The sequence below is a fragment of the Leptonychotes weddellii genome, chromosome 5, assembly GCF_054177405.1.
Source record: "Leptonychotes weddellii isolate Sample4059 chromosome 5, ASM5417740v2, whole genome shotgun sequence".
In the NCBI taxonomy this organism is placed as follows: domain Eukaryota; kingdom Metazoa; phylum Chordata; class Mammalia; order Carnivora; family Phocidae; genus Leptonychotes; species Leptonychotes weddellii.
In genome coordinates, this window is record NC_138373.1 from 118703929 (window position 1) to 118718619 (window position 14691).

The 14691-nt window shown below is 34.8% G+C and overlaps 1 protein-coding gene across 1 annotated transcript in view; it reads left to right on the forward strand.

The window, feature by feature from the left end:
* RAB21 (RAB21, member RAS oncogene family) overlaps positions 1 to 10197 on the forward strand; it is a 37152-nt gene extending 26955 nt beyond the window's left edge. The window contains exon 7 of the mRNA XM_006744519.3: positions 7209 to 10197. Coding sequence (XP_006744582.1) covers positions 7209 to 7351 — 143 coding nt within the window. The 3' untranslated portion in view covers positions 7352 to 10197. The remainder of the gene's footprint in view (positions 1 to 7208) is intronic.
* Positions 10198 to 14691: the final 4494 nt, after the last annotated feature.

Consider the following 14691-nt stretch of genomic DNA (forward strand, 5'->3'; position numbering starts at 1 on the left):
TGTGAAAGATAAGGAGAGAATATTAAAAGCAGCAAGCAAAAAACATCTTGTTACATACAAGGGATTCTCCCTCCCCCCGCCTTATGATTATCAGCAGATCTTTCAGCAGCAGTTTTGCACGCCAGAGGGAATAGCATGATATATTCAAAGTGCTGAAAGAAAAAAACTTCAAACCAAGAATTCTGTACTTGGCAAAATTATCATTCAGAAGGGAAGAAAAAAAATAAAGAATTTTCCAGACAAGGAAAAGCTAAAGTTCATCATCACCAAACTTGCCCTAAGGATATGTTAAAGGGACTTCTTTTACCTGAAAAGAAAGGGTGCTAATTGGTAACAAGAACACACTTGAGAGAAGAAATCTCACTGGAAAGTAAATATTTAGTAAAGGTAGTATATTATTGATTATAAAGCTAGTATGAAGGTTAGAAAACAAAAGTAGTAAAAATAACCATAATTACAATAATTAGTTGAGGGATACATAAGATGAAAAGATATAAAATGTGACATCAAAAACATAAAACATTGGTGGGGGAGTAATAATGTTGAGCTTTACAATGGGATCAACTTAAGATGTTATAAGTTGATATATGTAAGCCTCATTGTAACTACAAAGCAAAAACTTGTAGTAAATATGCAAAAGATAAAGAGAAAGGAATATAAGCATACCAGCGGAGTAAGTCATCAAATGTCAAAGGAAGAGAGCAAGAGAAGAAGAAAAGAACGGAAAGGAATTACAAAAGCAGCTAGAAAACAAAATGGCAGTAAACACATACTTATAATTACTTTAGATATAAGTGGACTAAATTCTCCAAAAGAAAGAGTGACTGAATGAATAAAAAAACAAGACCTATTTATATGCCTATAAGAGACTCAGGTTAGATGTCAGGACACATAGAGACTGAAAGTGAAGGGATGGAAGAAGATATTCCATGCAAATGGAAACCAAAAGAAAGTTGGAGTAGCTATTCTTATATCAGACAAAATAGACTTTAAAACATAGATTGTAATAACAAAGAACTGTACTACATAATAATAAAGGGGTCAAGCCAACAAGAAGATAAGACATTTGTAGTATTTGTGCATCCAACACAGGAGCACCTAAAGATATGAAGCAAATATTAACAGACCTAAAGGAAGAAATAGGCAGCAATACAAATAATGGAGGGGACTTTAATACCCTACTTACATTAATGGATGGATTATGCAGACAAAAAATCAGTAAAGAAACATTGGCTTTAAATGATGTGTTAAATCAGATGGACTTAACAGATATTTACAGAACATTTCTATCCAAAAACAACAGAATACACATTTTTCCCAAGTGCACATGAAACATTTTCCAAAATTATATGTTAAACCACAAAACAAGTCTTAATTCAAGAGGATTGAAATCATATCAAGCATCCTTTCCAACCACAATGGCATAAAACTAGAAATTAATTACACAAAACTGAGAATTTCACAAATATGTGGAAATTAAATAACATGCTACTGAACAATAAGTCAAAGAAGAAATCAAAAAGAGAAATCAAAATATACCTTGAGACAAACAAAAATGTAAACACAGCATACCAACATTTATGGGATCCAGCAAAAGCAGTATTAAGAGGGAAGTTTAGGGGCGCCTGGCTGGCCCAGTTGGTGGAGCCTGAGACTCTTGATCTCAGGGTTGTGAGTTCAAGCCCCACATTGGATGTAGAGGTAACTTAATAAGATCTTTAAAAAAAAAAAAAAAGAGGGAAGTTCATAGCAATACCTAACTCAAGAGTAAAAAAGAGTCTCAGATAGGGGCACCTGGCTGGCTCAGTTGGAAGAACATGCAACTCTTGATCTCTGGGTCGTGAATTCAAGCCCCACATTGGGTGTAGAGATTACTAAAAAAAGTAAAACATTTTTTAAAAAGTCTCAAATAATATAACTTTATACTTCAAAGAACTAGAAAAAGAACAAAGGAGAAGGAAGGGAACAACAGAGATTAGAGCAGAAATAAATGAAATAGATAAGAAAAACACAATAGAAAAGATCGATGAAACTAACTGGTTCTTTAAAAAGATAAAATTGAAAAAACTTTAGTTAGGCTCACCAAGAAAAACGGAGGACTCAAATAAAATCAGAAATGAAAGCAGAGACTTTACAACTAATATCACAGAAATACAAAAGATCATAAGACACTACTGTGAACAATTATACACCAACAAATTAGACAACCTAGAAGAAATGGATAAATTCCTAGAAATATATAACCTACTAATAATCATAATGAAATACAAACTCTGAACAGACTGATTACTAGTAAGGTGATTGAATCAGTAATCAAAAACTTCCCAGCAAACAGAAATTCAGGACCAGATGGCTTCACTGGTGAATTCTGCTAAAAAAGAAGAATTAAAATACCAGTCCTTCTCAAACACTTCCAAAAAGTAGAAGAGGGAACTCTCCCAAACTCATTTTACAAGATTAGCATTACCCTGATACCAATGCCAGACAAGGACACCACAAGAAAAGTAAATTACAGGCTGGTATCCTTGATGAACATAGAGGCAAAAATTCTCAACAAAATATTAGCAAACTGAACTCAAGAATATAGCAAAAAGACACCATGATCAAGTGGGATTTATTCCGGGGATGCAAGGATGGTTCAACATCCACGTCATCATTGTGATATACCATGTTGACAAAATGAAGGATAAAATCATATGATCATCTGAATAGATGCTGAAAAAGCATTTGACAGAATTCAACATCCATTTATGACAAAAACTCTCAACAAAGTGGATATAGAGGGAATATACCTCAACATAATAAAGGCTATATACAGAAAGCCCATAGCTAGCATCATATTCAATGGAGAAAAGCTGAAAGCTTTTCCTTTAAGATCAGGAATAAGACAAGGAGGCTCACTCTCACCACTTTTATTCAACATAGTATTGGAAGTCCTAGTCAGAGCAATTAGGCAAGGAAAAGAAACAAAAGGCATACAAATTGGAGAGGAAGAAGCAAAACTGTCAGTACTCGCAGATGACATTATATGTCAAAACCCCAAAGAAAATCCTAAAAACTCCCATCAAAAAAACTTGTTAGAACTAATAAATAAAATTGGTTCATTGAAGGATATAGGAAATCAACATGCAAAATCATGCACTAATAATGAAAGATAAATTAGGAAAACAATCCCATTTACATTTACATCAAAAATGATAAAGTACCTATGAATGAATTTCAAGAAAAAGAGGTGAAAGACCTGTATATTGAAAACTGTAAGACATTCAAGAAAGAAACTGAAGAAGATACAAATAAGTAGAAAGATAATCCATGCTCATATATTAGAAGAATCAGTATTGTTAAAATGTCCATACTACCCAAAGCAGATTCAGCATAGTCCTTATCAGAATTCCAGTGGCAGGGGTGCCTGGGTGGCTCAGTTGTTAAACGTCTGCCTTCAGGTCAGGTCATGATCCCCCACATTGGGCTCCCTGCTCAGCGGGAAGCCTGCTTCTCCCCCTCCCTCTCCCACTCCCCCTGCATGTGTTCCCTCTCTCTCTGTCAAATAAATAAAATCTTTTTTAAAAAAATTCCAGTGGCATTTTTCACAGAAAGAGAACAGAATCCTAAAATCTTATAGAACCATAAAAGACCCTGAATAGCCAAAACAATGTTGAGATGAAGAACAAAGCTAGAGGCATCACATTCCCTGATTTCAAACTATATTACAGAGTTATAGTGAAACAGTGTGGTATTGGCATAAAAACAGGCACGCAGATCAATGGAACAGAATACAGAGCCCAGAAATAAACCCATGCATATATAGTGAATTAACTTATGACAAGGAAGTCAAGAATATACAACGGGGAAAGGACAGTCTCTTCAATAAATGGTGTTGGGGAAATTGGACAGCCATATGCAAAAGAATGAACCTGGATCACTATCTTACACCATACACAAAAATTAAATGGATCAAAAACTTGAACCTAAGACCTGAAATCATAAAACTCCTAAAAGAAAATATAGGCAGTAAGCTCCTTGACATAGCCCTGATTTTTTTAATCTGACAGTGAAAGCAAAAGCAACAAAAGCAAAAATAAACAAGTGGACTACATCAAACTAACTATGCAGCCAAAAAAACGATGAGATTTTGCCATTTGTGACAACATGGATGGACCTTGAGGGCATTATCCTTTTCTTTTTTTTTTTTTAAAGATTTTATTTATTTATTTGATAGAGACACAGCGAGAGAGGGAACACAAGCAGGGGGAGTGTGAGAGGGAGAAGCAGACTTCCTGCCGAGCAGGGAGCCCGATGCGGGGCTTAATCCCAGGACCCTGGGATCGTGAGCCGAAGGCAGATGCTTAACGACTGAGCCACCCACTGCCCCTGAGGGCATTATCCTAAGTGAAATAAGTCAGAGAAAGATAAATAACATATGATCCCTCTTATATGTGAAATCTAAAAATGAATAAATAAAACCAATCTCATAGATAACAGAGAACAGATTGGTGGTTGCCAGAGGAAGGGGTTTGGGGTGGGAAAAATGGTTGAAATGTTTTGTTTTTTAGTTTAAATAAATTGAATTATTCTTTATTTTAAAAATTATTGTAAATTTTTTAAGGTATGATTATGGTGTTGTGGCTATACTTTTTTAAAAAGTTCTTATTTTTTTAAAAAAAGAGTCCTTATATTTTTGAGATCATATTAAAATTATGAATAAAATTACGTGTCTAGAATTTGATTCAAAATAATACTAAGGATGCTTGCTTAGTATAGATGAAATTGTGTGATGGACATAATGGATTTTCATTATGCTGTTGGTTTTTTTTTAAAGATTTTATTTGACAGAGAGAATAGAGAGAGCAGGAACACAAGCAGGGGGAGTGGGAAAGGGAGAAGCAGGCTTCCTGCCGAGCGGGGAGCCCGATGTGGGACTCGATCCCAGGACCCTGGGATCATGACCTGAGCCGAAGGCAGACGCTTAAAGACTGAGCCACCCAGGCGCCCTATGCTGTTTTTTCTACTTTTATATATATATTTGAAGTTTTTTTCATAGTAGAAAGTTTTTAAAAAAGAGGAAAATGTTTATCACCAATAGAATGTATACCATACTTAGGAAAACCCTAGTCTATGGAATAATAGATTGAAACGATTTTGTCAAATTATATTCCTTGAATTTATGGACCTCAAACACTTCTGAGAATTTGATGAAACTGTGTATTTTGTCTCTAGGAAAATATACATATACACAGACTTTGGAGTAAATTTCAGTTTTACAAAAACCTGAAGATCATTCATAATTCTTGTAGAGCTTTAATTCTCCAAGTGAGGTCCCCTGATCAATAGCATCAGCATCACTTGAGAATGTATTAGAAATGCAGATTCTTGTGCCCCACCCAAACCAACTGAATCAAAACCTCTGGAGGTGGTGCCTAGAATCTGTTTTAACAATCCTTCCATGTGATTGTGATGCACACTGAAATTTGAGAATTTATTTCTATTTTCACTGTTTGTACATACCTATCAATCACTTGGAGATCTTGTTAAAATGTATATTTGATAGAGTGGGTCTGGTGTGGGCCTCAGCTTTTCATTTCTAACAGACATCCATGTGGTGATAATTCTGGTCCTCAGACCATACTTTGAGTACCAAGGTTCTAGATCTGTAGCTTAGAAATGTTATAAATCTCACATCTTTTTTTTTTTTTTTTAAGATTTTATTGAGAGCGAGAGAGCGGGTGCATGAACCCACGAGTGGTGGGGAAGGGCGAAGGAAGAGGGAGAGAGAGAATCCCAAGCAGACTCTGCATTGAGCATGGAGCCCAATACAGGGCTCAGTCTTACAGCCCTGAGATCATGACCTTAGCCAAAATCAAGAAAGGGACACTTAACTGACTGAGCCACCCAGATGCCCTAAATCTCACATCTTTATAGAAAAAAAAGTGAATATTTCCCATGTATATTTAAAAAGTATAGAACATACACAAATAATATATTTTGTACATTTTTATAAAACATGAAAAACTAGAAATTTTGAAAGGTTAAGAAACAATAAGTAGAAATTAGAATTTGTGGTGTTTTCTTATACTGGATTTTCCTGTACACCTAAATTTGGAAACCATTGTTCATTGGGTCTTTGAACCCAAGTTTAAGAATTATTGTTCTAAGGACTCCCTCTTTTCTTTCTTCATCTTTTCAGATATGTATTTTGTGACTATTTACTCCTAATCTGTGTCTTCTATTTTCATTTTTTAACTGTGTCTTTCAGAGCAGAAGTTCTAAATTTTAATAAGGTCTGATTTGTCAGTTTTTCTTTATAATTCATTTTTTGTGTGTCTTATATGAGAAATCTTTGCCTAATTCAGAGTCACAAAGATTTTTTTCCTACAGAGATTTCCTCCTATGTTTTCTTCTAGAAATTTCTGGTTAGGTCCATAATTCATTTTTTAATTTTTACATATGGTGAGAGATATAGATAGATCAAGGTTTATTTTTTACATGTAAATGTCCAGTTCTAATACTGTTTCTTGAAAAGGTTATTCTTTCTTCATTGAATAATCTTGGCACATACATCAAAAATCAAGTGACCATATATGGGGGATCTATTTCTGGACAGTGTTCCAGTGATCTTTATTTATTTATTTTTATTTAAATTCAATTAGTTAACATATATAGTGTATTATTACTTTCATTGATCTTTAGAGCTCTCCTTTCACCAGTATCTCACTCTTTATTGGAGTAACTTTCTGCTATATCTTTAAGTCAAATAGCATGAGTCCTCCAGCTTTGTTCTTCCTCCCTCATCTTAAACTCTTTCATTCTTTCAAATATTATTTGCTTAAAAGTATTACATTACTAGTTGTAGAATAAATCTTATTCCCTAGATATTAGTTGCACGTGGAATAATTTGAACTTCTTTGACATGTTGCTAAGTATATTTGGAAAATCTTAAGGATTATACTTGTATACAGTTATTTGTTCAAAGCAAAAACTTTTTTCTCTATTGATGTCACTGTGGCCATGATGCAATTGGACAAATACAGTTGCTATTAACTATTTGTAACTTGCAGGAAAAGCTATTTAGTGAGCTGACAAAATGTTTATTATATTTTGTTTCCTTATTGGTTGAAAGTCAGAAATGGCTATCATGGTGGTATACTGAAATTATAGAGAAAACTCATAGGTTGTGGTCCTAAATAATTTCTGTTTTCTCCCTCTCTTAGGGATGATAGAAACAGCACAAGTGGATGAGAGAGCAAAAGGCAATGGCTCCAGTCAACCAGGATCTGCAAGGCGAGGTGTACAGATTATTGATGATGAACCTCAAGCCCAGAGCGGTGGTGGAGGGTGCTGTTCTTCTGGATAACTGTTCACACTTAAGAAGTTAAACAAACTGTGGATCATTGCCCTCAACATGAAGACTGCCATATTCCAAGTCACATTATTTTACCAATGGAATTATAGAATTAACAGTATTTTAAATTACGTTTATAACACTGCAGAGACCTTAAGTGCTAAACTTAGTGGAGTTTGTGACCAGAGAATTGGCATTTTTCTACAAATGTTAACAAAGCAATTACCAATGGCCTTTTTACATATTTTTTTCTTTAATAGGGAATAATATGCATGTAGAAAAGACCTACTTAAAGGCTTCATTTATATTCTTTTAAATCAAATCTTTATTTAATAACTTATATATGTTGTTGGAATGGTATACATTTTTGCAGCCCTTTGTATTTTGTGGTAGTTTGAATTGTATCACTTCTAGAAAATAGCAAACTGTTTTTGTTTCTTTTTTTTTTATTAGCAGATACCTGAAGTACTATTTTTGCAGGGTTTGCACAGGCCCCTTAACTGTCTACTACTTTGATATAATCTATATACAACCTGTATGCTGAGCTGGTAAAATACATTGTAAAATTACATATTAAATATTTTATCTGCTTTTACAAGCGCAAGGTGCAAAAATATATACAATAGTCTCATTGATGACTGTAAAGTGAATTAACATTTGGTGATAATGCCTAAGCTTTTTGACTCTGATATAAAGATCATAGCTCCCCTTCACTTTTGTCTTAACTTGAAAGTGGCGTATTTAAATTTTCACATATACTTTACTTGAATTATTGCTGTTGTCATATTTTTTGCCTCTATAAGTCTTTCTGATGATTGAACAACAGCATTTGCCTTTTGGTTTGTTGGGGTTTTTTGTTTTTTTGTTGTTTTGGGGGGATTTTTTTGGATAAAAGAGATGAATTCTGCTGATTTTGCTTTGAAGTGGTTACCTTAGAAGTATTTGGGTGGAGCATGCTGAGTTTCACTTCTGCAATGGCTTTAGTTTTCTCTTAGACTTTATGTGAGATGGGTTCACTGGCACGAGAAGAGAGGAAGAGGTCCCAGAGAGTTGCCACTCGCCAAGACTCATTCATACAGCATGTTAGGGGGTAGTTTATTCTCTTGGGGCAGCACTTTTAAACCCTTTGTGAGCAAATTGTATTTGTTCAATGGTTGCCGGAGACGAACACAGAAGTTTGTTACATTTTATAAGAGTTGTCCTTCTGAGTTTCTGTGAAGGGAAACATTTCATGTAATGTGGTTATAGCGAACACTGGAAAGATTTATTATAAAATTTTATTCTTGTATACTTTGTAAATTAGTCTCATTAGAGGGTTTTTTTTTTCCTTAAGCATAGGACTGAACTTAAATTTGTTAATTTTAATAGAATCAGACACTGCTCACAGAAGGATCACAGATTGTGGAGATTAACATAAATTGTTCTTGTTCTAATATATATATTTTTCCATTTCTGTCATGCTTGGAAAACTAGTAAATGTTATGTCTAAGATAAAATGGAATGGTCCCTGGATTTACTTCTTATAAGAAGCAGTAGTATGCAATAAAGTTGTTAGCATGAGCAATTAAGAGGATATAAAGAGGTTACAGTTACTAAAGAAGTACTACCATATTTTTAAGTTAATAGCTTAAACTTTCCCAAATGGGTTTAAAGTTGAATTGACACCTAGATGTTACGATGCTAGAATTTTAACTTAGTATTAAGTGTTTGTTCTGTGAGCCCTCACTTTACCTTCTTTAGTTACTTTCCTTGCTAAACTCAACACACTGATCTCTGTTGTGTGTGTTTGGGGAGGGTAGGGTGGAAAAAATCAGGGAGATAAGCTAAAATTGGTTGTTGTTGTTGTTGTTTTATCAGATGATTGTATAGTCTCTCAGTGTCCTGTGAAGTTTGTGTTTATGCAGGGCAGTAGGGGAGACAAGGGGAATCATGAGTACAAATACAGGAAAAATTGTTTTTGTCCCCTTGGTTCTTCCACAGATAGTAAAGAAAGCCTTGCCATTTCTACTAGTATACGTGCAGATGGGAAATAAGCTCTTCTCCTTTGGAGTGAAATATTTTTTACACTAATTAGAGATGAAATTGAGCTTTATTCCAAAAAGTAAAGTCTTAAAGCCTGATAATTGGAGAGTTGTACTCTTGATTTTTGACCCTATATTAGTGATACTAAGTCCAGATAGGAACCTCTGCTCCAGAGTTGCCAGATAATTATTGATGGGATAAAACCACTCTCCATATTTTTTTTCCTTTACTCTCCCTTGGTTTCTGTGTATCTTTCCTAACCTCAAGCGTTTCTTCTTTTTTTGACCTATAATTTAAGCTAATTCATTAGCAACAATAAATAAAATAGAATACTTGTCCTTGTCCTGAGGCCTGAGAGGTATTTAGGTAGGAATAGGATAAAAGAGGAATGAAAGAGGACCAGCCAATTGCAGTATGTGCATAAAGGAGAGGTAAAGAGAGGGTAAACTAAGGCTGAGGAAATTTCTCTGATACTTTCTTCACCTCTCTAACATATCTTTTGTGTTCCTGTCCTTATAAATTGTGCTATTAGGAAGAAGACACAAGTTACTGTATTGTGTATTAAAAGTAGTAGGTAGGTAGAACCAATATATTTTTCAACTCGTAAGTGTATACATTTAGTATATATAATTAAAAATTGGTATAAGATAGTCATTAAAAATACCTGAATATTATGTTAAAAGTATACAATCATTGTTTCTGTAATGATGATGGGTATTCTGCATCTTGTTTTGCTTTGTGATTATAGAGGAAAATACTGTTTTTAAAAATGTATATTGCAACAGTTTTGGGGTAAACAGCAATCTGAAAAAAAAGCATCACGTTATTGTATGAAATATGAGTGTTCGAATTTGTTTTGTTCTGGGGATATCTCCTGAAAATACCCTAAAGCTATGGCTGTTACAGCTAAATTAATGGTTTTGTTTTTGTTTTGTTTTTTTTTAGTACTAGCTGTATATTATTAGTGATTACTTTTTATTTGGCATTAAATTAAGAAATAAGAATGATACAGGTTTTCAGTAAGAAAAGATAAAATTTGGGACATGTGAAAGGAGGATAGTGAGGAGGAGAATGGAAATCAGGTAGATATGAAACTCTACAACCTGACATTTTTATAATCGTTTTGAAAATACATTATCAAGTCATTTCTAAATAAGGCAGTTTATGCATTGTGCCAAATATTTAGAACATACAAAAAATGAATTGTGATACTATGTCTTTTAATATAATTTGCAATTTTCTATATTATAAATGCTACAAGGAGTCTAGATCATTGATGTTATCTCCAAATAGAATTTACCCTTAATAATTACCACTTACATTATCTCCAGAAGTGGTTTGATCTGTGCCTTTAACTTTTGAAATTCATCTTTTGACTTCTGTTTGCCATTATAGTTTTCTTTATAGATGCAGTTTGGCAGAGAGGGACTACATACTCTGTGACTATTGAAGATGAGCTCTTCTAGAAAAGGGTATAGATGGTTGCAACCAGCAGGAGCCTTACAATAATGTCTGGAGATACAGAGACTAAGTAGATCTTTTTTCTTTTCTAAATTACAAAATGTGTTACCTAGATTTTAATAACTAAAAGCTGGGATTCATTGAATACATACATTTACTTGATTTCATAATAGGCGTTGATTCTAGTATGTTGCTGTTCTGTAATTTTCAGTTAACAAAAACAATAATATATTTGGTGTTGTGGATCAAAGTTCATGTTATACAAATGTTTGACTTTGATGGCTTTTCCCTTTTCAAAGGAAACAAATTAGAATTCTGAGCAAATTTTCCTAAATGCAAGTATTTTAGCATTAATCATATGTAATGAAAACAATTTTAGAAATACTCTTAGGAGTTTCCAATTTCAAGCAACAATGCTTTGCTTCTAAACAAATATCACTTTAATTTGATAGACTTTTAGCACTGCGTGTGCTCTTTGGGACTTAGATATCATCTCTCTTCTGAGAAGCTGAGTGTGCTTTGATATGTTAACCTTGGTACCACAACTTTTTCTCTGCAGTACATAGATGAACATGGCAAGTTGATGTTACACAGCACACCCAGTAAGAATCTTACTCTTAAAGCATCTTGTCTTCAGAGGCCTGCTCATACCAAATGCATCACATTAAAGCCAAAAGATGAACCTGCCTACCTTCATTCCCATTGTATCAGTTCTCACCTTGATTTTGATGCTTCTGACAACTGTACCAGCTCTTCATTATCAAATACTCAAGAAAAAGCTAAAATGACTTCCTTAAATTTGAGCCTGTGTAGACCAATGAGAGAAAGGTGAGGGACAGCAGGGATAAAATATGGTAATGTTGAAATATAGACAACAGTGGTATTTGCTAAACTGTATCTTTGGTAGCAAACTATTTTAAGGAAATCATCATATGTAGTACTTCCTAGAAATGTAAAAGTTCTTCACTTTGTATTTATCTGAGAATATATTCTAGGAAAAAGAATAAAAAGTACTCCCCTCCCAGAAGGAAAATACTGCTCTGTAGTATATACTCTTCAATTACCTTTTTGCTGTGCATTTATATACATACATATTTATCTATAGAAATACATAGTTTTATGGGTTTTAAATTTTTATATACATAAATTCTGTCTTACTATGCATATGTTTTGCAACTGCTTTTTTGTCTTACCATCATGTCTAGGAACTGTTATGTCAGTACATGCAGACTTTCTTTTTGTTTTCTCCCACATGTCTTTGGGGTGGTTGCCTTTCAAAATAACTTCTGACTCTCCATGAAACCTTACCAAAAGGAATCTTGTCATTTAGGTGGATTTCATTAGAATCATAGAATTTAAGTGCAAGCCAGTGCTTAGACAGAATCAGGGTCTCCCTTAAGCATGTAAATCAGGATATTAGAAAGACATCTGCTTATAATTCATTTGAAGTACATTACTTTTGGCCTACTATTGACTGATTAATATATACAATTCAAGAATTTAGCAGATTCTTTATTCAGAATAGGTTTTTATTTGAGGGGAGAAGGAAAAGAGGGGAGGAATAGCTGATAGGGAAAGCGTACAGGGTAAAGTCTTTATACAACTCCGGAGTAGTTACATAACACAGGACTTCATGTTGCCAAAAATTAAAACTTCTAGTTGGTCGGTGCCTTTAATGAAAAAATAAAAAGTCCCTTTCAGGTTTCCCTTCCCCCAACATCCCACATCCCTATCCCTCTTAAGAGATAACCATTGTTAATGGTGTGTGCCTGTATCTCTCATATATAAATGTTTTTATTTATATTTGTCCTTTATGAATTTTCAGTTCCCTGAAATCAACTTCAACCCTATCAAATTCCATCTTCAGTCAACTGACCAATTTACCAAGAACAAACCAGAATCATAACCTCTTTAAAGAAAGTTATATCAGTGGTGACATTCTTAAACTGGAAATTAACTACTTGATTCTTAATGTTTTATGTTTATCACAAATTAAGCTTAAAGAGTAACTAGCATTCTGGGAAAGTCAAATCATTGGTTTCTATACCATGTGGAAATAGGGTAGTGTGCTCTAGTACCTGTGACAAAATTCTGAGTTGGCCTCATTCTCGGCATATTCTTTTTTTTTTTTTTAAAGATTTTATTTATTTGAGAGAGAGAGGATGAGAGAGAGCAAGCACATGAGAGGGGGGAGGGTCAGAGGGAGAAGCAGACTCCCTGCTGAGCAGGGAGCCTGATGCGGGACTCGATCCAGGGATGCCAGGATCATGACCTGAGCCGAAGGCAGTCACTTAACCAACTGAGCCACCCAGGCGCCCTCTCAGCATATTCTACCTGAGCATTGCAGTTGTCCCCTACAATCATTTTATAGGTATTTCTCACTGTTAAGGCTATAGCTTAGCATGTGAGTGCCTTGACACAAAGGTAGCTGTGCATGCCCCAGAACAACAAATTTGTTCATATTTGACTTTTAATGAAAATAATTCAGAGGGGAAATTAAGCACAAGTTTACATGATTTTGTTAATTGTTTCTGGGTGGTCTTTTAAGAAATTTAAAACATTCTGCTCATCATGACTATTTATCTGTTTCACTCATTTATTGAGTACCTGCTCTGTGCCCAGTGCACATACAGCAGGGGAACCAGCTTCCTTCGTAGTTAGAGCTTAGAGATGGGGAAGAAATGACCATTGCCTGTAGTCCAGGATGTAAGTAGTTTATCTGTATATATGAGGTTTACTGAGCACAGGTGTTCACATTCTATATTTGATCAGATATATACATGTAAATTTCTGAGGTGAGGTAATTAGAATGACAGTAGTTGGAGCTCATCATGAATTTGAGGTAAAACTAGACAGAATGATTTTGAGTCTTGCAAATAATACATTTTCAAACCAAATTAAAATAGAATAACTTGTTTTCTAGCTTCAAGGAGACAATTAAGTGATCCTTAAGCCCAAATTGCTTTTCAGATTTTTGTAGTAGCAGTGAAGAAACAGATGCTTTTTGCTTAGCTTTTTTTAACGTAGGAAAAAAATGCATTTTAAAAAGCAATGGTATTATTTTCTTTGTTTTTGACAGATGTCTTGTCACCAGATAATAACCCAGGATACAGTCCATTCCTAAGTCATAGTAGGCCCATTTGGAGAGTGTATCATAGTATAATTTGTATATTTAATTTTTTTTATGTAGGCTCTACATGGGGCTTGAACTTAACTCTAGGATCAAGAGTCACATGCTCGGGCGCCTGGGTGGCTCAGTTGGTTAAGCGACTGCCTTCGGCTCAGGTCATGATCCTGGAGTCCCGGGATAGAGTCCCACATCGGGCTCCCTGCTCAGCAGGGAGTCTGCTTCTCCCTCTGACCCTCCCCCCCTCATGTGCTCTCTCTCATTCTCTCTCTCTCAAATAAATAAAATCTTTAAAAAAAAAAAAAAGTCACATGCTCTACTGACTGGGCCAGCCAGGGCCCCTAATTTATGTATTTCTAAATACACTTTTCAAATGGGAAGTGAGTCCCCTTTTTCCTACCTGAAATTGAAGACATAGACCAGAAAGATTAAGCAAGAAAGCATAATGAATATCTGAATTTTCTGATAATCTTTCCAATGCACTTTAAGGATTTTTTTTTTTTTAAGATTTATTTAGTTATTTATTTGAGAGAGAGAGAATGAGAGACAGCACGAGAGGGAAGAGGGCAGAGGGAGAAGCAGACTCTCCGCTGAGCAGGGAGCTGGATGCGGGGCTCGATCCCGGGACTCCAGGATCACGACCTGAGCCGAAGGCAGTCGCTTAACCAACTGAGCCACCCAGGCGCCCAAGGATATTTTTTATATTAACAGTATATTGTTAAAGTTAACTCAAATTATCAGG